Genomic DNA, 23371 nt, shown 5'->3' with positions numbered 1-23371 from the left:
TGATTTTAGGTTGTCCTGAAGAATTTGGAGGTAATCCTCCTTTTTCATTGTCCCATTTACTGTCTGTAAAGCACCACTTCTATTGGCAGCAAAACAGGCCCAGAGCATAATACTACCACCACCATGCTTGATGGTAGGCTTGGTGTTCCTGGGATTAAAGGCCTCACCTTTTCGCCTCCAAACATATTGCTGGGTATTGTGGCCAAACAGCTCCATTTTTGTTTCATCTGACCACAGAACTTTCCTCCAGAAGGTCTTATCTTTGTCCATGTGATGTCAGATGAAGTGCGAAGTGTATGTAAACTTTTGATCGCGACTGTATTTTCCCAACATATGTCAACACCAGACACAGGGTTCTGGCATATGGCTTGCCATCTTTTATTCTGTGTGAGTGTGTGTGATTATATTTAGTTTAGATTTAGGATATATGTCTGTGTTTTTTTGTCGGTTATGAGCAACCTTTGTGTTATTACTGACTGATGCGCGGTCCAAGACCCAGGCGGACATGCATGCTTCTTCCCCTTCTCGTCCGAGTGTGTGTTAGTTTTACTGGATGTGAAGGCTGCATGAACTATCCTGTGACTATCCTGTGGCTTCCCCCAGGCCTCACGGAGAGAATTCAGGGCTCACCTGGATGAGGTCATCACGCTCAAGTCAAGGTACTCTACCTTGGACCAGGTAAACCCCCCCGTTAACCTTCTACCGACCTCTTTATCAGCCGGCATGCAGGCCACTGGCATCCCACATGGCACCTGATCGCGCTCATCACACACACACACACACACACACACACACACACTGACCAACACTTGCCTTGAGGAGCCTGCTACTATAGCGATTTCTTTTAAAGAGGTAAAGCACAGTTTATGCCAGTGCTATTCAACTCAAATCCGGCCGTGGAATGACACCATACTGGCCCCTGAGTTTAGTTAAAAATTTTGAAAACATTTTTGCAGCAAATTTCTTGAAAACACATTGACAGATCTTTGCATTGGTTTTTTAACCTTGCTAGCAAACAAAGAACACTGGGGGCGTTCCTCAAGGCATCTTTTTAGGTCCTCTCATTTTTATTTCCATAATGCGATTTATGTAACTAAGGTGATGCAGTAAGTAGTCATGTGTTCGTCTTATACTAGTGTTGTTCCTCAAGGTTCCATTTTAGGTCCTCTCTTTTTTTAGCCCATTCAACTGGGTTCAGTTAAAAAAAAACACTTTTGCAGAAGGTCCTTAAAAACACTTCTCGAAGACCCTTTCTACACGTTATCCAAGCTACATTCCACCTAATCTTATCCTTGTCCACACACACACACAGTGCCACCGTTTAAGACCCCCTAACCCCTCCGTCCGCCGGCGCAACGCAACCTAATACGCATGCGCAAAAAAAAAATAGTACTTAACATCATCATAGTTACCTCTGACCTGGAAGTGTATTCTTACCCTGTGTTTCACTGTAGACCAGGGGTCGGGAACCTTTTTGGCTGAGAGAGCCATGAAAACCAAATATTTTAAAATGTATTTCCGTGAGAGCCATATAATATTTTTTAACACTGAATACAACTAGATGCGTGCATTTTTAAGCAAGACCAACATTTTTAGAGTATAATAAGTCTCGTATTCTTGTTAATAACATTGTTATTCTGAAGCTAACCAATAATAAATAAAATACTTCTTACCATTAATGCGACTTCTTGAACAGGTGCGGTAGAAAACGGATGGATGGATTAAAATGCATGAGAATGTTTTATATTTTGAACGTTATTTTTAACACTGTGATTCCCAGCTGAATTATTCATTACTTATCGTGTTAAGCAATGTCAGCTAAGATTTATCTGAGAGCCAGATGCAGTCATCAAAAGAGCCACATCTGGCTCTAAAGCCATAGGTTCCCTACCCCTGCTGTAGACTATTGCCACATTTCTCTTAACAGTAAACCTTGCTTGCCTCACCATCAGCAGCTGTTAGACTATTGTAGTGAATCACACCTGAGCCATCATACATGAATCATATCTTTAATGGACGTGTGAAAGTAAAGAATATGATAAATAACATTTTACAACAATCAATCTAGGGATCTAGATATCTGGTCAGGACACTGTGCTTGTAGGCTGAAACCACTTCATGGCTTCACAATATCATGAAGTACAAAACTAGACGTTGAGTAATCTCTCGACATACATCACGGACAATAACTGATAGTCTGCTTTGCCAGTCCAAATGCATTCGCTGTTTTCCATAGTACTCCCTCGTCCACGGGAGCCCGCATTCTCGTTGTCTCTCCTTCGACAAATGGACAAAGTTTCTCGCTTAGTAGAATCACAGCTGACCAGGACATTCGAAAGTTCTCTTGCCGTTCCTCTGGCACAACACACTCATTGACAAACATATCCCACCAGGCTGCCGTTCTTCCAGGCCTTATCCAAAACCGTCGCTCAACATTGCTATATTGCCGTCTGAGATGTGGTGTATCCCAAATAGCTGCAATCGCGCGTTTCCTTCTCTTAAGGCAGTGGTTCTTAACCTTGTTGAAGGGAACCGAACCCCACCAGTTTCATATGCGCATTCACCGAACCCTTCTTTAGTGAAAAATAAAATGTTTTTTTTTTCAAATTCAAGACAAAGTTATATGTTTTTGGTAACACTATAGTATGGGGAACATATTCTAAGTAACAAAGACTTAATTTAGAGTTATTTGGTTAGGGTTAGGGTTAGAGGGTTAGGGTTATAATAAGGCCATGCCGAATAATGCATTAATAAGTACTTAATAATGACTAGTTAAGAGCCAATATGTTACTAATTTGCATGTTAACAAGCAACTAATTAATGGTGAATATGTTACCCATACTAAAGTGTTACCATGTTTTTTACTGGTGCACAAAATGAACCGTGCATGAACATCACCTTGTTCAAAGAACAAAACCAACACAGTGCATAAACTCACAACAAAATTACACACCTGCAAATCAGTGTGACTTCTGCTGTTGCCGTATCCATAAAACGCCGATAGGGAGTTTTTATTTACACGATGAGTCGGGTGTGTCTTGACCTCCGCCGAACCCCTGAGCCCGACTCACCCAACCCCTAGGGTTCGATCGAACCCAGGTTAAGAACCACTGTCTTAAGGTATTCATGTGTGATTTCCACAAGCGTCTGTTATGAAGCTGGCTGTGGCGCGTTCTTTCTGACGTCACTTCCTGTGTGGGGCGTGGTTTTTCTGGCGTCACTTCCTCTCCGAACTCAGTTTGTAAACGATCGATGAGTCCATACAAATCTAAGAGCCGGAGATTCAGGAAATACGCGGCGCACTTACCCGTGTAAAAAATTATCCAAGGAGGGGAAACTTAAACGATGGTTTAGTGTGTCCGAAACAGGGCTTAAGCTAAATAATTACCATATTTTTCGGAGTATAAGTCGCTCCGGAGTATAAGTCGCACCAGCCGAAAATGCATAATAAAGAAGGAAAAAAACATATATAAGTCGCACTGGAGTATAAGTCGCATTTTTTGGGGAAATGTATTTGATAAAACCTAACATCAAGAATAGACATTTGAAAGGCAATTTAAAATAAATAAAGAATAGTGAACAACAGGCTGAATAAGTGTACGTTGTATGAAGCATAAATAACCAACTGAGAACGTGCCTGGTATGTTAACGTAACATATTATGGTAAGAGTCATTCAAATAACTATAACATAAAGAACATGCTATACGTTTACCAAACAATCTGTCACTCCTAATCGCTAAATCCCATGAAATCTTATACGTTCTAGTCTCTTACGTGAATGAGCTAAATAATATTATTTGATATTTTACGGTAATGTGTTAATCATTTCACACATAAGTCGCTCCTGAGTATAAGTCGCACCCCCGGACAAACTATGAAAAAACCTGCGACTTATAGTCCGAAAAATACGGTATTCATTTAAGGAGTTATCCGGGTTAATGTAAACAGGGCCTAACTCTGACAAAATAAATAGACCAAAATCAAAGGTCTACTGTGGAGGACGCTGGTTCGCCGAAATATACAAAAGGGAGAAGTCGGGGACCCTAATCTTTAGCTTTCTAGAAATATGGGCCCAACATAAGTAAGATGAATACCCCTGGTTTGTACTAAGCTACAAAAGAGGCAGAATGTGTTTAGTGTATGCACCTGTGGCATCACCGTGTTAATGCACTTCCATAGGCATTAAAAACGGTGCTTATAAAAAATCTCGATCCAGGTGTAAAGGAGGTGTGTGTGAGACTTTTGCGAGACCTCCCACTCCCCAAGGAGGAGAACGTGGTTACGGTTCGCCCACAGCAGCACTTCGTCCCGCCCTCGGCCCCACTTTAGCTGTACTCTACCTGCATCGTCCTGTCCCCCGCCCCACCCCTCCATCACGCCGTCCCCCGCAGGCCCGTTCGCTTGAAATGAGCACTTCCTGAATGGTCGCAGCCCCTTCTCCTCTCCCTCGCCGCCAAACGGATAAATCTCCCCCTTTTTTTTTGCATAATTTGTCTGACGGGCCCTTTATTTTTGTGCTGAGCTCAGCAGCTCAGCGGTTACATCTCATCATTTCCTGCAGCGTCTCCTCACTCGGATGGTTATTAGCGCTATCGATTTCCTGTGGAGCCTCGCCACCCTGTAACGCTGACCTGGCCAAGCTCGCTGTTTGCTATTCTACTAGCGGGGGCTGGAAAGGGCAAATCTGAGGGACCCTTGAATATCATTCAAATGAATTGTTAATGGGGCCCAAAACATTTGTTTTTGTCCCCACACCAAAAAAAATATATATATATATTTTTTAAATATACAAAATTACACAAAAATAATAAAAGTAAAATAATAACACCCCTTCCCTCCCTCGTCCTACATTTCAGTCACAGGGGGTAGCAATGTACTGCCTTCCTCTTCACCACAAGCAGATAAAGAATCACAATAGCTGATTAAAAGGGGGAAAAAAGTTACAACAAAAATAGAAAAGTGTCACTTAATAAAAACAACAACAAGAGTTGAGGTAAGTGGAAAGGTTCATTGTCAACAGCGAGTGTCACATTTATCCTATAGCAGGGGTCGGCAACCTTCAGCATGCAAAGAGCCATTGGAGCCCATTTCCCCTCAAATAAAACCCACCTAGAGCCACGAACTCTGTTAGATTCCTGAAATGACGATAACACCACTTATAGTTTCCTTACACTTGTGCTATAGGACTTATGAAAATAAACACTTATTTGATGTATTTCTGGGTGTAACGAAGCAAATCATCAAATTATTTTGAACATTAGAAAAAAATACCCTGTCCCTTCCCTTATTAATGAATAAAAAAATAAAAATCAACTCATTCCAATGTTCTGAAGGCATACGACTGCGGCATATTCATTTGACTAAAAATTTTAAAACAATTACCTATAGTCATCAATAAAAACGGCAAATTAATAAAAATGTAAATAAATAAAATGCTTCTCTTTTTTGATCCGTCCATTGCTAGGGGTTGACCGCTAAAAACAATACAATTGCATGGCAGCAAGAGATGTCGCATATGAGCTGTGACATTTATTTCCATCGACAATACTGTCATGTCTGTGTAATCATGTTTTGTTTTAAGTCATGTTTTGTTTAGTTATAGGACTCTTTAGTTTCTGTCTTTTCACTCCCTTGTCTTGTTTGCATGATTACCCATTAGTTTCACCTGTTCCACATTTGGACTCATTGTGCACTCTTGTTTGTCACCATAGCAACCATTAGTTTTCACCTGTCACGTCACGCAGCTGTTTCACGTTTTGAGTCACGCACCTGTTTTCGTTAATCATGTCTGTGTTATTTAAGCTTTTCATTTTCTGTTGTTCGTCCTGACGACATCCCCGCATTTATGCCCCCTGTCACACTCTGTCCACCTCTGCGCACTTCATGTCCATGCCAAGTAAGTTTGTTTATTATTGCCATAGTTAGTGTTTTTTGTTGTTCATAGTTTTTTGCCCACGTGCAAGTCTTTTGTTTTCATTAGTCAGGTTTGTACATCCGCCTTGAGCGCGCCTTTTGTTTCTTTGAGTGTTATTATTAAATCATGTATTTACCTTCAAGTCATATCCAGTCCAATTCACTTGCACCTCGGGAGAACAAACCAAGCCATAGTCCTAGTCATGATAGATGTCGTCAGCACGAACAACAGAAAATGAAAAGCTTAAATAACACAGACATGATTAACGAAAACAGGTGCGTGACTCAAAACGTGAAACAGGTGCGTGACGTGACAGGTGAAAACTAATGGTTGCTATGGTGACAAACAAGAGTGCACAATGAGTCCAAATGTGGAACAGGTGAAACTAATGGGTAATCATGCAAACAAGACAAGGGAGTGAAAAGACAGAAACTAAAGAGTCCTATAACTAAACAAAACATGACTTAAAACAAAACGTGATTACACAGACATGACAAATACTGTATATTAAAATGTGTTTTATTTTCATATGACAAGATCCCAGAACTCTCCAAAATAACAACCGTTATATTAAAAATAAACTAAATAAAATGAAATATAATAAATCAAGTAACCATTATTTGTTGACATTCTGTTTCAAAGCCAAAGGGAGCCACGGCGGAGGCATGAAAGAGCCGCATGCGGCTCCAGAGCCGCGGGTTGCAGACCTATAGTGTATTTAATTTAGTTATGTAACTAATTATGCAGCCCCTAGTCAAGTCAAATTGTTTTGGTAATGGGGCCCAATATTAACGGTCCAAAGTCCTTAGCTCGTACCACAACCATATTTGGTTAGAGGCTATAGCAAAAGAATATTTAAGAGAACAAAAGTGAGTATGAGAGTTTTAACTAAAAGGCAAAACTAACAGAAATGCTGCTAGTCCTGCAAACACACACAAGGGAGACAGAGAGATGGGGGGGGGGGAACCCAGCAGGTTTCTACTCTGAGCCCATTCCCACAAGGCCGGCTGTAACAATACATAAATAAATAATCATTCACTCCGGGGGGGGGGCGTGAAAAAATTCTGTCTCTTAGAAAAATGTAACTGTAAGTTCCAAACACTCAGTTTAATGTGGTGCTTCTTAGATAGTGGGACACATACGGATACAAAAAATTAAAAAAAATTCTGTCCACTAGTTCGGGTGCGACTAACCTGACTCTCGTCAGATCCTTGTAGTTCGCTGAGCTCCACACAAGAATCTGGGCTCGAGGGCAATGCAAACTCCTTCAAGATAGCAAAAAAATAATGAACCAATCAGGATCGCCGGGCGGGATTTCATAGATGTGACATAGCGCCGAAGCGACTGTTTGATTCAAACAACAATGGCGGCACGCAGCGAGGAGTCGTGTGCTGACATTGATTCTGCTATTGCAACTGTTTTGTCGAGTCTATCGAATATTAATTCAGTAGTTTAGGAGCTGGAGGAGCAGTAGGTGACAGGGGATGGGGACACAATTTCGATTTCACCCTGTCCCGTTTATGTGCGACAGACACCTTTGCACTCTCTGATGTCGCTGTCGCCGAAGGAGAAGACTGTTCAGAACTCGGTTCCTCTTCAATTTGTTGCCATCTTTTAAAAGTGGACAGAGGCTCTTCGAGTTTCCCTATCAAGCGAAAGCACCGTAAGCATATTCGACACGGTCTCTCCCGAACGTTCAACAATTTCAAACCAAGTTCTGTTAGACGTTCGTCTATGCTTTTTTTGTTGGTGACCTCGTGAAATATTTTTTTGCTGTTCCCAATGAAGCCTTTTATTCGCTTATTTTCTTTGCACAAACGACATCGATCGTCTACTGACATTGCTGCGTTGTTTCAGTAAAAGTTCTCTAACTTTTCGCTCTGTCATTATTAGGGGTGTAACAGTACACAAAAATTATACCTCGGTTTAGAGGTCACGGTTCGGTTCATTTTCGGTACAGTGAGAAAACAACAAAATATACATTTTTGGGTTATTTATTTACCAAATTTGCAAAATCTTCCACCAAAAATATTTTTCTTACTGGAATATTTCATGTGAAGTAATCGGAACCTTGGATAGGTAAATAATTCATAATAACATTGATTTTGATTCAATATTATGTTTTGAGCAATGACAGTTTCATTATTAGTCAACATTGCAACTTTTTCTAAATTACATTTCACCTTTAAGCTTTTTTATTTCACTTATGTTTTGTCTATTTTAATAGTATTTTCAGAATGTGCCGTGGTCCTTTAAAACATTAGCTGTGGGCCGCATATGGCCTCCGGGGCACACTTTTGACACCCCTGCTATAGATAATAAAAAATTAAATCTGATAAATCTATGGATAATAAGCAGAGCCTGGCGACGCATGCACGTTTATCATAACTCTCTCACTCTCTCTCTCTCTGCCCCTCCCTCACCAATGCTGCTGCGCGCACAATTTGTTTTATTTTTAACCCCTTCTTAACCCTGAACGTACATTGAAAATACACGCAACCCTAACTCAAAATGCCGGACATTTGAGGCATTTAAGAAACTCCGCCCTGACAGCTCCGCAAAAGAGGACATGTCCGGTGAAAATAGGACGTATGGTCAGTCTATCGTAGCCCGTTAGCTGCTAGCATGCCGTGTGTTGTGCGTCGGTGTGCATTGTTTACACAACGTGCGTTACGCTACTTAATATGTCCGTGTGGAAACTCGTTCGGTACACCTCCGAACCGAACCGACACCCCCGTACCGAAACAGTTCAATACAAATACACGTACTGTTACACCCTTAGTCGTTATCCAATATGTCGGCTGTTCTGTTTTGGATTTTCCAGCGTCGCTCTCATCAGCGTCACGGGTTGATTCCGATGTGAGTGGTTGAAGTAGCACGTCATTCAAGATAACGGACAAGTGGTTTTTCCAATCACATACAATGATTTTTTTTAACAAGGCCCCGCCTTCTGAAATACATCTCCTATTGAGAAGTCCCAGATCCTTGTGTGGAGCTCAGCGAACTACAAGGATCTGGCGAGAGTCAAGTTAGGGTGCGACAGAAAATAATTGACAGCCGGTGGTATAGAGAAACTTGGACCAGTGTGAACACATTGGCAGACCCCTGCATTGACATGAATACCTTGCTAGCAAGCAGAAAACTGGGGTCCTTTGTGATTTACATAACTGAGGCGTTCCTCAAGGCACCCCTTTAAGTCCACATGTTGTCCGTAGTGTGATTTATGTAGCTAAGGTCTTGCTATCGCTGGTTTACTTCAGATGCAGTCATTTGTTCAACTTCTTTAGTTATACTAGTGGTGTTCTTCAAGGTTCAATATTAGGTCCTTTCTTTTTCTTCATTCGTGCTATTCAACTGGTGGCCCCGCGGGTTCAGTTCAAAGAACATTTTGACATTTTTGCAGCAGATTCTTAAAAACACTAGAGTGCTGTCATAGAGATTATCCTTGACTAGCTTTTTTTTTGCAGACGGTCCTTAAAAAACCGCAGAACGCTTCTGTAACTCTGACAAAAAAAGACTAAAATGCAATGTTTACTAGGGAGCAGTGTTTTTCAACCATTGTGCCCCAGCATACTAGTGTGCCGTGAGATATTGTCTGGTATGCCGTGGGAAATTATGTAAATTCACCTAACTGGTCCAAAAAATTTTTGCAAATGAATAATTATAATCTGCAAATAATGTGCCGTTGTTGAGTGTCTGTGCTGTGTAGAGCTCGGCAGAGTAACCATGTAATACTCTTTAATATCAGTAGGTGGCAGCTGGTAGTTCATTGCTTTTTAAAAGTCGGAACGTGTCGGGTGAGACAAGGATGGTTTGTTGTGATCCCAATATGCAGAGCACAGCGGGAGGCAGTGTGCAGGTAAAAAGGTATGTAACGCTTAAACCAAAAATTAACAAAAGACAAGTCCCGCTAGGAAACGGCACTGAAGCATAGGGATGGCTATGCAAAACCAAACTAAAACTGAACTGTCTGCAAAGTAAACAAAAACAGAATGCTGGACGACAGCAAGACTGACACGACGTCCACAAAGTACATCCGTACATGACATTATGTATGACACTCAACAATATCCCCACAAAGAAGGATAGCGTCCGCACAACTGAAACAGTCTTAATTGCAACAACAAAGCAGGTGCGGGGAATAGCACTCAAAGGAAGGCATGAAGCTGCGACAGGGAAACACCAACAAAACAGGAAGGGCCACCAAAATAACAGCGCAAGACAGGAACTAAAGGACTACACACTGGAAAACAACAACAAACTCAAAATAAGGCATGGCAACCTGGTGGAGTTTAATTTTTTAACCTTTTCTGCTGGTGGCGTGCCTCCGTATTTTTTTGTTTAAAAATGTGCCTTGGCTCAAAAAAGGCTGAAATACACTTCTCTAGAGCAGTGGTTCTCAATCTTTTTTCAGTGATGTACCCCCTGTGAACATTTTTTTTAATTCAAGTACCCCCTAATCAGAGCAAAGCATTTTTTTGTTGAAAAAAAGAGATACAAAAGTAAAATACAGCACTATGTCATCAGTTTCTGATTTATTAAATTGTATAACAGTGCAAAATATTGCTCATTTGTAGTGGTCTTTCTTGAACTATTTGGAAAAAAAGATAGGTTTTTATTTATATTTATAAAGGATTTTTGAATTGTTGCTATTTTTAGAATATTTAAAAAAAAAAATATCACGTACCCCTTGGCATACCTTCAAGTACCCCCAGGGGTGCGCGTACCCCCATTTGAGAACCACTGCTCTAGAAGACGCCCCCAACACAACTTAGTTGAATACCCCTGCTGTAAATAAAATGCTTCCAACGGTTTTAATTCCTATTTCATGTGCATGATGCGTGTGTTGCACTCTCTTATGTCACTTTATTGATGTCTACACCAGAAATCAGAGGTAGATTAGAATTAACTAGCGTTTTCAAGAGTGACCTGCGGCCTTCTTCCCGTCCTTCATCCTGCTTCTGCACTCATACCACGACATCATCATATTTGACCACCGTGTTCATTGTCCATCTGCAAGCTGTCTTACCATGACTCACTGATGGCCTTCTCCATGGACCATGGTGTCATTTTTAGCGCCACCGCGCCAGTGAGGTTTCTTGCTGTGTCGTAGTTCGTGGTGACCGCATCACCTCCGGCTGCAGGGCTGACTTTATGATAGACAATCGTATGAAGTTGAGAAACTTGTGTGGGGGATTTTGTTAGATCTTATAGTGAGTCTTGTTTTCCAATTGAAGTGTTTTTGCTTAATGGTGTCACTGTTGGGACGCAATTGTGTGTGTTAATGTCGACAGCTCTACGCCGTTTCCATTTGTGCTTCCCAATGTTTGTAAATGCTATCTGTGTGTCGCTTTGGTTGTTTTTCGTTCCCCTGCATCCTCACTGTCCAAACCCCATCTCCTCATTCTTTGCGGTTGGTGCTCCTGTGGCTCAAAACCCCACAAACATGTCATTTGGAGGCATGAAAAGCCCTCACTAAAATATTAGTGTTTATCTAATAAATCGGTAGGTTTTATTACATGCGTGTATGAGCATAAACAATTAGTTTTTTAACGGGAACAGTTAGCATACCAGCAAGATGGAGACAAGTCTCAAATTCTTTGAATCTTACATTGAATTATCAAAATTTGCTAAAATGCTAGCATAAAACTTCAGTTTGCTAGTATTAGCACAATAACATCAAAAAAAGTTAACATACTTCTAAAATGACCCCAAGTATCAAAAACCATGATTTTTAGGTTTATTTGATTGAAGTTAGTAAAAATGCCGGCAAAATGTTAACATGCTATAGTTAGCATGATGACATGGGAAAAATTTGCCTACTTATGAGATGGCGCCAAATATCAAAACCTGTGATTTTTAGGTTTAACAAATAAAATGAGCAAAAATGTTAGCATGCTAATATAGAAAAAGTTAGCATAGTTCTTAGAGGGTGCCAAGTATCAAAAGCCATGATTTTTATGTTTAAACTGACAAAGTTAGATACAATGCTATGCTCAAGTTAGCATAACATAAGAAACGTTAACATACTACTAAGATGGTTCCAGTGTCAAAAACCATGATTTTTAGAATTATATGAATGAAATTAGCAAACATGTTGGTATGCTAAAGTTAGCATGATGACTCAGGAAAAGTGTGCGTACTGCTAAGATGGCACCAAATATCCTAATACGTGTTATAATGAATAATATTAGCAAGATTGCTAGCATAAAAAGTTAGTATGCCAATGTTAGCATGATAACATAAGAAAAGTTAACATACTCTCTAAGATGGTGACAAGTATTAAATACCATTATTTTTAGGTTTAATTAATAACATTAGTAAAAATACTAGCATTAACAGTTAAAATGCCAATGTTAGCATAACTACATAAGAAAAGTTAACATACTTCTAAGATGGTGCCAAGTATTAAAAAACATGATTTTTAGGTTTATACGAATGAAATTAGCAAACATGTAAGCATGCTAACCTTAGCATGATGACGTGGGAAAAGTTTGCATACTTCTAAGATGTCACCAAATATCAAAACCCATGATTTTTAGGTTTATACGAATTAAATGAGCAAAAATGCTAGCATAAAATGTTAACATGCTAGTATAGAAGAAGTTAGCATAGTTCTAAAATGGTGCCAAGTATCAAAATCCATGATTTTTAGGTTTAAACTGACAAAATTAGCTAAATTGCTGGTATTAAGCGTTAGCATGCTAATGTTAGCATGAAAACAAAAGAAACGTTAACATACTTCTAAGATGGTACCAAGTCTCAAAAACTATGATTTTTAGGTTTATACAAATGAAATTAGCAAAAATGCGAGTATAAAATGTTAGCATGCTAAAGTTAGCATGATGACATAGTAAAAGTGTGCATACTTCTAAAGTGGTGCCAAGTATCAAAATCCATGATTTTTTTGGTTTAAACAGACACATTTAGCTAAAATGCTAGGATAAAGCGTTCTCATGCTAACTTTAGCATGTTACTACAGTGACCGGATACGAGGAAATATCAAAAGTGGTGAGGCAATTCTATAATGTTTCTACACCATGTCTAGTACATATTTATATTTTTACATAAGTAAAAAGTTTAAAATGCTAACAGTTTGCATACTAGCACCTACCATGTACTGAATGAACATTTAGACTTTGGAACGGGTAAAATCCGTTAAGAAATTAGGGGACAAAAACGAGACAAGGAAATAAACAAAACAACTATTTATTTTTTGCCGAAATCACTTTGAGACCAAAAAAATGTTTGTATTAAATATAATACCCCAGTTTGAGATCACTGTTTGAGAGAAAATGTATGGTGTGGATGAAGCGGTGCCGCGCTCCTTCATTTGAGCTCCACAGCCAACACGCTGTGGAAATAAGTTAACACTTAAAAGTTCATATCATGTATGCAAAGTTATAACAACTTCAAAGTGCACTTGCATTGTTTTGACCACATCCAAATAAAACATGTTTCCTTGTCCAATGATATACCGTACTTGGTAATAGTATAATAGTTTTCTTAAGAACAGTTTTAATCTACATTTAAAACATGTCCCTGTGGTGGAGATATTAGATATGCTCTGGTGTACATCTTGCATACATTTTGCTCCACAGTCACTTTTATAACCACTTTTTTGAGTGTTCGACTCTTCAGGCGTTTCCAGATTGCAAATGAAACCACGCCCCATCCTCTCCAAAAGTAGGGATGGCTACTATTCACATTTAAACCGATACGGTACCCAATTCATACTCACTGGTACCAATGTTTAGTATTTTTGTGTGCGTTAATAAATATCTATTGTTTTTTTTAATAATAAAATGTCATCTTTTATTGCAACATTTAAAAATAATCTGATTATGATAACTGCTGTCCAGTTATCTTGTATTATTATCACATTTGTGAGTCTCATTTGTAAGTATGACATTAAGTCACAATTACAGTTGCAAGTTAGATGGCAGTAGTGTATAGGTGATGTGTTGTTTTGTTTCCTGTTGCGCCCTAAAAGGTGTTACCGTATTTTTTGGATTATAAATCGCTCCGGAGTATAAATCGCACTGGCCGAAAATGCATAATAAAGAAGGAAAAAAACATATATAAATCGCACTGGAGTATAAGTCGCATTTTTTGGGGAAATGTATTTGATAAAACCCAACACCAAGAATAGACATTTGAAAGGCAATTTAAAATAAATAAAGAATAGTGAACAACAGGCTGAATAAGTGTACGTTATATGAGGCATAAATAACCAACTGAGAACGTGCCTGGTATGTTAACGTAACATATTATGGTAAGAGTCATTCAAATAACTATAACATATAGAACATGCTATACGTTTACCAAACAATCTGTCACTCCTAATTGCTAAATCCCATGAAATCTTATACGTCTAGTCTCTTACGTGAATGAGCTAAATAATATTATTTGATATTTTACGCTAATGTGTTAATAATTCCACACATAAGTCGCTCCTGAGTATAAGTCGCACCCCCGGCCAAACTATGAAAAAACTGCGTCTTATAGTCCGAAAAATACGGTAATACTGTAAGTATTGTACTACTAGCTGTTTGATTGTACCATGCATCTCAGTTTTAGTTTACATTAACACATTTGGAGGTGTTGAAATCGCCATGTAAAATGGCTAATGCTAATCAGTAGCATGTCAATTGCTAAGCCATTGTATGTTTGCATCAAGCTAGCACATTTAAAAAAAAATGAAACCTTACTTTACTTAAGTTGGAACGTTTTTTGAGTCAATTTCTTTTGTCATTTGTTGTTTTACTCTGCTCCTTTTACAAGTTGCACAAAGTCGTGATTGAAAGCACTTGAGATGAGGTTTTTAAATTGGAACAGTTTTTCTTATTGTGGATGACATGTGTTTTTATCTTTTGCTGCCTCTTGGCCAGGACTCCTTTGAAAAAGAGGTTTTTTCATGGCAATGATATTTTCCTGGTTAAAAAAAGGTTAAATAACAAATACAATTGTACCAACATTTAGAAGTCAGAAAATATTAAATTCATCATACACTATATTGCCAAAAGTATTTGGCCTCCTGCCTTGACTCACATAGCATCCAGTGAAAGGAACTTTGAATGCTCCAGGATACCAAAACATTTTGGACAATTCCATGCTCCCAACCTTGTGGGAACAGTTTGGAGCGGGCCCCTTCCTCTTCCAACATGACTGTGCACCAGTGCACAAAGCAAGGTCCATAAAGACATGGATGACAAAGTCTGGTGTGGATGAACTTGACTGGCCTGCACAGAGTCCTGACCTGAACCCTTTAGAACACCTTTGGGATGAATTAGAACGGAGACTGAGAGCCAGGCCTTCTCCACCAACATCAGTGTGTGACCTCACCAATGCGCTTTTGGAAGAATGGTCGAAAATTCCTATAAACACACTCCGCAACCTTGTGGACAGCCTTCCCAGAAGAGTTGAAGCTGTAATAGCTGCAAAAGGTGGACCGACATCATATTGAACACTATGGTTTAGGAATGGGATGGCACTTCAAGTTCATATGTGAATCAAGGCAGGTGGCCAAATACTTTTGGCAATATAGTGAATGTTCCTAAGGGAGCTGTCAGGATTTCTAGGCCTCATGATCCACCCCCAACACCTGCCAGGCACGGGCCCTTGGAATTGTCCCCATTTGGCCACAATATGTGACGTCCCTCCTTTAAATTAAGGTTAAAATCTTGTCTGGTGAGACGAGTGTATCACAGTGTTAATTTTGTTGGCTAATAATTCCCGTTAGTTACTTTCAACAACCTTGACGAAAGTAAGATAACTATTCAAAACAAAATGCGCTTTGACTAAGACCGTGACAAAATTACCTGGCATTTTAGTCAACAAATAAAAATAAACTCCAATCATATTTAATGTTGTTCTGTGATGGGTGGGACAAGTTTGGAATATATCCAATCACAACTCTTTGACAGCATACATATGAGAGAGGGGCCGGGAGTTATTTGCGAAGGAAAGCCAATCAGATGCTTTTCCTTGTGAAATCAGGAAGTTGTATATCCACATCGTAATACACTATATTGCCAAAAGTATTTGGCCACCTGCCTTGACTCACATATGAACTTGAAGTGCCATCCCATTCCTAACCCATAGGGTTCAATATGATGTCGGTCCACCTTTTGCAGCTATTACAGCTTCAACTCTTCTGGGAAGGCTGTCCACAAGGTTGCGGAGTGTCTTTATAGGAATTTTTGACCACACACTGATGTTGGTCGAGAAGGCCTGGCTCTCAGTCTCCATTCTAATTCATCCCAAAGGTGTTCTATCGGGTTCAGGTCAGGACTCTGTGCAGACCAGTCAAGTTCATCCACACCAGACTCTGTCATCCATGTGGCAAGGCCAAGTGATTAGGACACATGATTCTGATCATTTGGATGGGTGGCCAAATACTTTTGGCAATATAGTGTATGCGTACACCTGGCAGAAAGTGAAGAAGACACATTTAATTTTTACGGCGCATCATCGTGACATCTACACAACTGTAAGTTAAAGTTATTTCTACCGAATTACACAACAAGTAATTTTCTCTGCCTCAAGGAACCGTTTATTTAAATCTAAAGGCATGACGACTTTTAATGTGGTCCAACACGCTTATGTCACACGCGCAGCAAAAAGAGGAAGTAGATGCAGCGTTTTCTATTTATTTATTTGAGGCGGACATTTATTAACTGTCGCACTCTTGTGTTGTTTTTGCCATTGTTTAAGTTCCATTCCAGTAGTCTTGTTAAATGACGGCGTTGGATCATTGCTAAGTTTACCGACTCCTGTTTCGAGTGTTTATTGTTTTCCAAAATAAGTTCTGTGTCCTGTGCCCCTTTTTAGCGGCACTTGCCTTCTTTTGTTCTTTTCTCCACTCCCTTTATGAGTGTTTTTTCTGTTTATATGAAACACATTCTTTTTACTTACCATCTGCCTGTCGTCTGCTGCATCTTTGGGTCACGTCGCCTAAGGTGCCTCCACGCTGGTGACATTTTGATTTCGATTTCGATTTTGACTTCTCACGATCATGAAAATATGATAATCGGGGGAAAAAAATATTGACGGGCCGCGCAACGTCCATGCAAATTACAAAGCTTGTAGCAGCGAAACAGATGAGGAGCGAATGAGTGAAAAAAGACTACTAGAAGTTTGGGATGTCACCGTAGTTGTTACTTTGTTATTTGACACAGCGCTGGTTTTCCTAATCTATAATCACTAAACTCTGTAAAAGAAGTAAGGCATATGATTTCCGCGGTCCCGTAACCAAGGACTGAGTCACATTGGCCAATAAAACGGAATCCCCTGTTAAACACAGAATAATCAAATTCTTTAAACATTTTTAAAAAGTGTTTTAAGCCAGTGTTTTTCAACCACTGTGTGGCACACTAGTGTGCCGTGAGATACAGTCTGGTGTGCCGTGGGAGATTATCTAAATTCACCTATTTGGGTTAAAAATATTTTTTGCAAACCAGTAATTATAGTCTGCAAATTATGTGTTGTTGTTGAGTGTCGGTGCTGTCTAAAGCTCAGCAGAGTCACTGTGTAATACTCTTCCATCTCAGTAGGTGGCAGCCGTTAATTGCTTTGTAGATGTCGGAAACAGCGGGAGGCAGTGTACAGGTAAAAAGGTGTCTAATGCTTAAACCAAAAATAAACAAAAGGTGAGAGCCACTAAGAAAAGGCATTGAAGCTTAGAGAAGGCTATGCAGAACGAAACTAAAACTGAACTGGCTACAAAGTAAACAAAAACAGAATGCTGGACGACAGCAAAGACTTACTGTGGAGCAGAGACGGCGTCCACAATGTACATCCGAACATGACATGACAATCAACAATGTCCCCACAAAGAAGGATAAAAACAACTGAAATATTCTTGACTGCTAAAACAAAGTAGATGCGGAAAATATCGCTCAAAGGAAGACATGAAACTGCTACAGGAAAATACCAAAAAAAGAGGAAAAGCCACCAAAATAGGAGCACAAGTCAAGAACTAAAACACTACACAGGAAAACAGCAAAAAACTCATACGGCGTGATGTGACAGGTGGTGACAGTACACCTACTTTGAGACAAAGGCTATAGTAATGCATGCTTGGTTATGGTTTAAAGTCATATCCAACAATTGCGACAACAACTTTTTACTGTCAACTGAGTTTCGTTTTTTAGTGATTTCTGCTGGTGGTGTGCCTCCAGATTTTTTCATCGCAGAAAATGTGCCTTGGCTCAAAAAAGGTTGAAAAACACAGTTTTAAGCTAAATTTACTGCAACGTTATGCTTAGTATATTTAGCACACCCCTTATGGTTGAGGAATTCACATTAGTCGCATAATTTTGGTCTTGACCTCTGTATGTATGATGAGATTATCGCAGATCTTCAAGATGCAACCTTTTAATCAAATTATAATAATAGGATATTGAGACTGATTTGGTGGATTTAAAGATTCCTTTTTTATTTATAAATGAAATTGTAAACAGGTATTTGGTGGGTAGATTCTGAAATGTATTGTGCTGTATTTTGTATATTATATGATGATGTATATTTTAACTGTGGGTCCCTGTCCATAAGCTGTGTGCTTCTAGGGATGACCTTTTTGCAGAACGGACTCTGATATTAACAAAAGAAAACAATAATGAAATACAAAACTATGTCTGTCTGTAAATAAATAAATAACTATCAGGGAAATTGACATAAATGTAAGTGAAATGATGTAATTGTGAGGAGAAGGAACATTTGTGAAAATAATGTGTCCGGTCCCGGTCATTTATCACCGGCCAATTGAAACAGCAACTAAACCACGAAGCTGAAGCTAGTAAGAACAATCCATACGCCCACAACACATCTCATATGCTTGTGTGGTTGTGCACGACATCGTGGATGTAACAACAATGTACAAACAGCAGTCGCAACTTAAGAGGCGCTCTCTCTCTCTCTCTCTCTCTCTCTCTCTCTCTGTTTTTAGAGCCCCAAGTCGCCTCTTTACTCGTCAAAGCTGAGAACAGCCCAGCACACTTCCTCCTTTCACAATAGTAGCACGGCACGCTAACAAAATAAAGGTTTCAAAAAAGGACCTTGCACAAGCATAATGTTCTTAGAGCTCTTACATTTACACAATTATTATGCTTTTCCCTAAAACTCTGGTCAGTATTGTCCAAAGATGTATAGCAGCAATAAATGTGAGCATTTTTGCATTTAATTAACAAACATTTTATACAATTTTATTTGACACAAAAAGCATACATTCTAAGGCGGTAAAAAACGGAATAAAAAAAAAAATTGAATTGCTATTGTAGAGGACCAGGCAGTAGAAAATGGATGGATGGATGGATATTGTTATTTAAATTTATTGTTATTAATTTATATCAGTTTTTTTTTTACTATTTATAGTTGACTTTTTGTGGTACTCGTGTTTTCAAATCAATGAATAATCGTATGATTAATGGTGATTACAATATCAATCAAAATCATCATGATTATTATTTTAGCCATAATCGTCCTGCGCCCCATAGATAGATAGATAGATAGATAGATAGATAGTACTTTATTGATTCCTTCAGGAGAGTTCCCTCAGGAAAATTAAAATTCCAGCAGCAGTGTACAGAATTGAGATCGAATTTAAAAAGTAAAAAGTAAATAATGGGGGTATAAATGGAAACAAAATAGAAAAATATTACAATAGAATATAAATAATGTCACGTATGAGTATTAGCTGCTCCCGGTTGTCCCACGCTCACGAACAAATAATAATCCAGGCATGTATCGTAACTCCGCTTCACAACACAAATACAGTAGGAAGGGGATTCATATGGCCCCGTTTGTCGCGGTTTACCTGTCACATGAAACGTGACAAATTTGGGGCGTGCACTATCCACTTTATGTCACGTGTGGTGCGCATGGTGATGCGGGGTTTTGTTCTCCCAGGAAGCAAAGGACGAATCCGGACAGGACTTACAGGTGACGACATGATTTAATAGAAAAATAACACAAAACTGGTACAAAACAGAAAACAAACCGACAGGAAGAGGTGCCGAACGCACTGGAAGCTAAGGCTAACACTTAGCACAGACTATGGAACTTAGCTGAGTCTAGGAAACAAGAACGAACTTACGTGGCAGTCGCGTGATGCAAAAACAAAGAAAGCAGAACGAGTGATGAACAAAGGTGGGCTTAAATAGCGTCTCTGATGAGCAACAGGTGCGCGTGCAAGGCAGGTGAAAATCAAGTAACCATGGTGACGAAACAAACTCACAAGTGCACAAGCAATAACAAAAAGAGTCCAAAACTAACAGAAAACACAAAAACATGATCCGGAACACGGATCATGACACTTTAGCCGCCAGAAGGCAGGAGAGTGTTCCATCCATCCATTTTCTACCGCTTGTCCCTTTCGGGGTCGCGGGGGGTGCTGGAGCCTTTCTCAGCTGCATTCGGGCAGAAGGCGGGGTACACCCTGGACAAGTCGCCACCTCATCGCAGGGCCAACACAGATAGACAGACAACATTGAATATCTTAAAATAGGTTTTGTAGCGATTCCAACTTTGGCCACGGCGTCAATCTCTATGTAGACGTACGCTTTTCATCATTTTCAGCAGACTGCATTGCAACACGATTAACCCCCCTCTTCCTCTCACGCGAGATTCACCCAGGAATGGGGCCATATGAAAACTCTCCCTACTGTACATGCTCTGCCAGAGGTGTGGTATAAAAAATACTGTGGAGCAAAAAATGACCATTAGATGGTGCTACTTTTGTGTTATAGTGCTTTGCAGGTAGTCTAAATAAAGGTGCTGTAAAGAGACCCTATCTTTTATATTTTAGTCCACTAAACTTACTGTCATTTTAGCTGACTAAAATGTTTCGGTAACACTTTAGTATGGGGAAAATATTCACCATTAATTAGTTGCTTATTAAAGTAACAAAGACTTAATTTAGAGTTATTTGGACACTATGGGAACATATAAGGGTTAGGGTTACTAATAAGTAGAGATGTCCGATATTATCGGCCGATAAATGCTTTAAAATGTTATGTCGGAAATTATCGGTATCGGTTTAAAAATTATCGGTTTCAAAAAGTAAAATGTATGACTTTTTAAAATGCCGCTGTGTACAGGGACGTAGGGAGAAGTACAGAGCGCCAATAAACCTTAAAGGCACTGCCTTTGCGTGCCGGCCCAGTCACATAATATCTACGTCTTTTCACACACACAAGTGAATGCAAGCCATACTTGGTAAACAGCCATACAGGTCACACTGAGGGTGGCCGTATAAACAACTTTAACACTGTTACAAATATGCGCCACACTGTGAACCCACACCAAACAAGAATGACAAACACATTTTGGGAGAACATCCGCACCGTAACACAACATAAACACAACAGAACAAATACCCAGAACCCCTTGCAGCACTAACTCTTCCAAGACGCTACAATATACACCCCCTGCTAGCCCCCCCCTCAACCCTGCCCACCTTAACCTCCTCATGCTCTCTCAGGGAGAGCATGTCCCAAATTCCAAGCTGCTGTTTTGAGGCATGTTAAAAAAAATAATATTGCACTTTGTGACTTCAATAATAAATATGGCAGTGCCATGTTGGCATTTTTTCCATAACTTGAGTTGATTTATTTTGGAAAACCTTGTTACATTGTTTAATGCATCCAGCGGGGCGTCACAACAAAATTAGGCATAATAATGTGTTAATTCCACGACTGTATATATCGGTATCGGTTGATATCGGAATCGGTAATTAAGAGTTGGACAATATCGGAATGGCCATTATCGGACATCTCTACTAATAAGCAATAATTCTGAGGTAATTGAGGGAAGACTCTTAGTTAATGGCTTACTGGTTGTATAATAAGGCCATGCAGTATAAGGCATAAATAAGTACTTGATGACTCATATGTTACTAATTTGCATGTTAATAAGCAACTAATTAATGGTGAATATGTGTTCCCCATACTAAAGTGTTACCAATGTTTCATTTCATTTGATAAAACCAAATTAAAAACTGTTAAACGCTGGTGCATCGTCACACTCCTACTTGTCAACATGTGGCAAAAATCTTCTCTTTCTTCAAATTTGCCAAAATGATGACCTTCTCATGCTCACAAATGGAATGTCGTAGAATACAATTCACCATTCTATAACTGGAACTGTGCTACTCGCCAAAAGTCGGGAGATATTCAGCTCGCGGGCGAAATTTCCGGATGAAGCTCATTTTACGGTATTTTGACAGTTTAACGTGTCAGTACTTTTTACACGACTTGCTGCTCTCCAACAAGAATGGCAACATTCCCACCAGGCTAAGCACCGCCGACATGCATTCCTCCTTCCTTCCCTTTCCTGCTCCATCTTTGTGGCTTCTCTCTGTTGTCCTGCTAGGGTTGTCCTGAACGTGTGTGTGTGTGTGTGTGTGTGTGTGTGTGTGTGTGTGTGTGTGTGTGTGTGTGTGTGTGTGTGTGTGTGTGTGTGTGTGTGTGTGTGTGTGTGTGTGTGTGTGTGTGTGTGTGTGTGTGTGTGTGTGTGTGTGTGTGTGTGTGTAGTGTTGTGGTTGCCAGGACAGATGCACTGATGCCTGTGATTCGATGCTTTATCTCCACTAGCTCCAGTGTAGGTTGGAGGGGCTTAAAGATGATCGCAGGAGGACCTTCAGCTCTCGAGTAACTATCCCGCCCCCCACCCACCCCGCTGCCCTTTGCCTCACCCTCCTCTGAGGAGCGCGCAAAACAAACGCTCTGTGCCCCTCTCTCCCTCTCTCTTCCTCCCCCCTCTGTGGTCCCGCACCAAGCCCTTCTTCTTCTCCTCGTTCCCATTCTGTGATTTATCTCCATGCAAGAGTCTGTCTGTCCGTCGTTGGCTTTGTCCGTCTGTCCCCGCGGTCGACATGAGTCTGCTTTCACTAGCAACGTCTGGTTGTGTTGGATGTGTGTCAAGTAGATGCCATCAGGCCGCTCTCGTGGTCTTTATTGTTTCTTTTTGTGCCGCAATGTCTGGGCTCTGTAGTTTAGTCAAGTCTGTGCTTTCTATTTCTGTTCTTTTCTTTAACTCTGCGGGCTGTGGAGCCACTCCATGCTCATTCTTCAACTTGCTGTCCCCCCCTGACTCGTCTTATATGTCCCCCGTCTGTCCGTGCACTCACGCCCCTCTCATCCCACCCATCCTCCCGCCCACTCACCTTGGCTGTTTGCTGGCGGCGAGGGAGGGGAGGAGAGATAAAGACTTGTTTTAGTTGAACAAAGACTTCATAAGCATAACTCACACGGTTCACGGGACTCCTTTTGGAATTGTGTGAGACGGCCATAGTCCGTTTGTTCGGTGTTAAGAGGGGGAAATGACAGTTAAACCTCAGATTACCCACAATAATATAGATTAATTTTTGCTTGGCAGTGTTGATTTTGCAGAAGATCAAGTTTAAATGATCCCAAACCCATGTGCAACCTGAACATTGACTATACGCACGTACCCTT

General features: G+C 40.0%; 1 protein-coding gene across 9 annotated transcripts in view; it reads left to right on the top strand.

Annotated features, from left to right (window-relative positions):
* The window catches only part of gphnb (gephyrin b), a 367471-nt gene that overhangs the window by 278122 nt on the left and 65978 nt on the right, over positions 1 to 23371 (top strand). For 4 of the 9 annotated variants that reach the window (XM_061987066.2, XM_061987064.2, XM_061987067.2 and 1 more), the window contains 2 exons: positions 604 to 678; positions 22508 to 22564. The exons of 2 other annotated variants lie outside the window; for them this stretch is intronic. In XM_061987066.2, the coding sequence (XP_061843050.1) occupies positions 604 to 678; positions 22508 to 22564 (132 nt within the window). The remainder of the gene's footprint in view (positions 1 to 603; positions 679 to 22507; positions 22565 to 23371) is intronic. 3 more of the 9 variants (XM_061987071.2, XM_061987069.2, XM_061987070.2) reach the window with 2 other exon arrangements.

Source organism: Nerophis lumbriciformis, linkage group LG26 (genome assembly GCF_033978685.3).
Source record: "Nerophis lumbriciformis linkage group LG26, RoL_Nlum_v2.1, whole genome shotgun sequence".
Classification (NCBI taxonomy): Eukaryota; Metazoa; Chordata; class Actinopteri; order Syngnathiformes; family Syngnathidae; genus Nerophis; species Nerophis lumbriciformis.
Note: the sequence above shows the minus strand (reverse complement) of the source record. Positions and strands in the feature narration are given on the sequence as shown.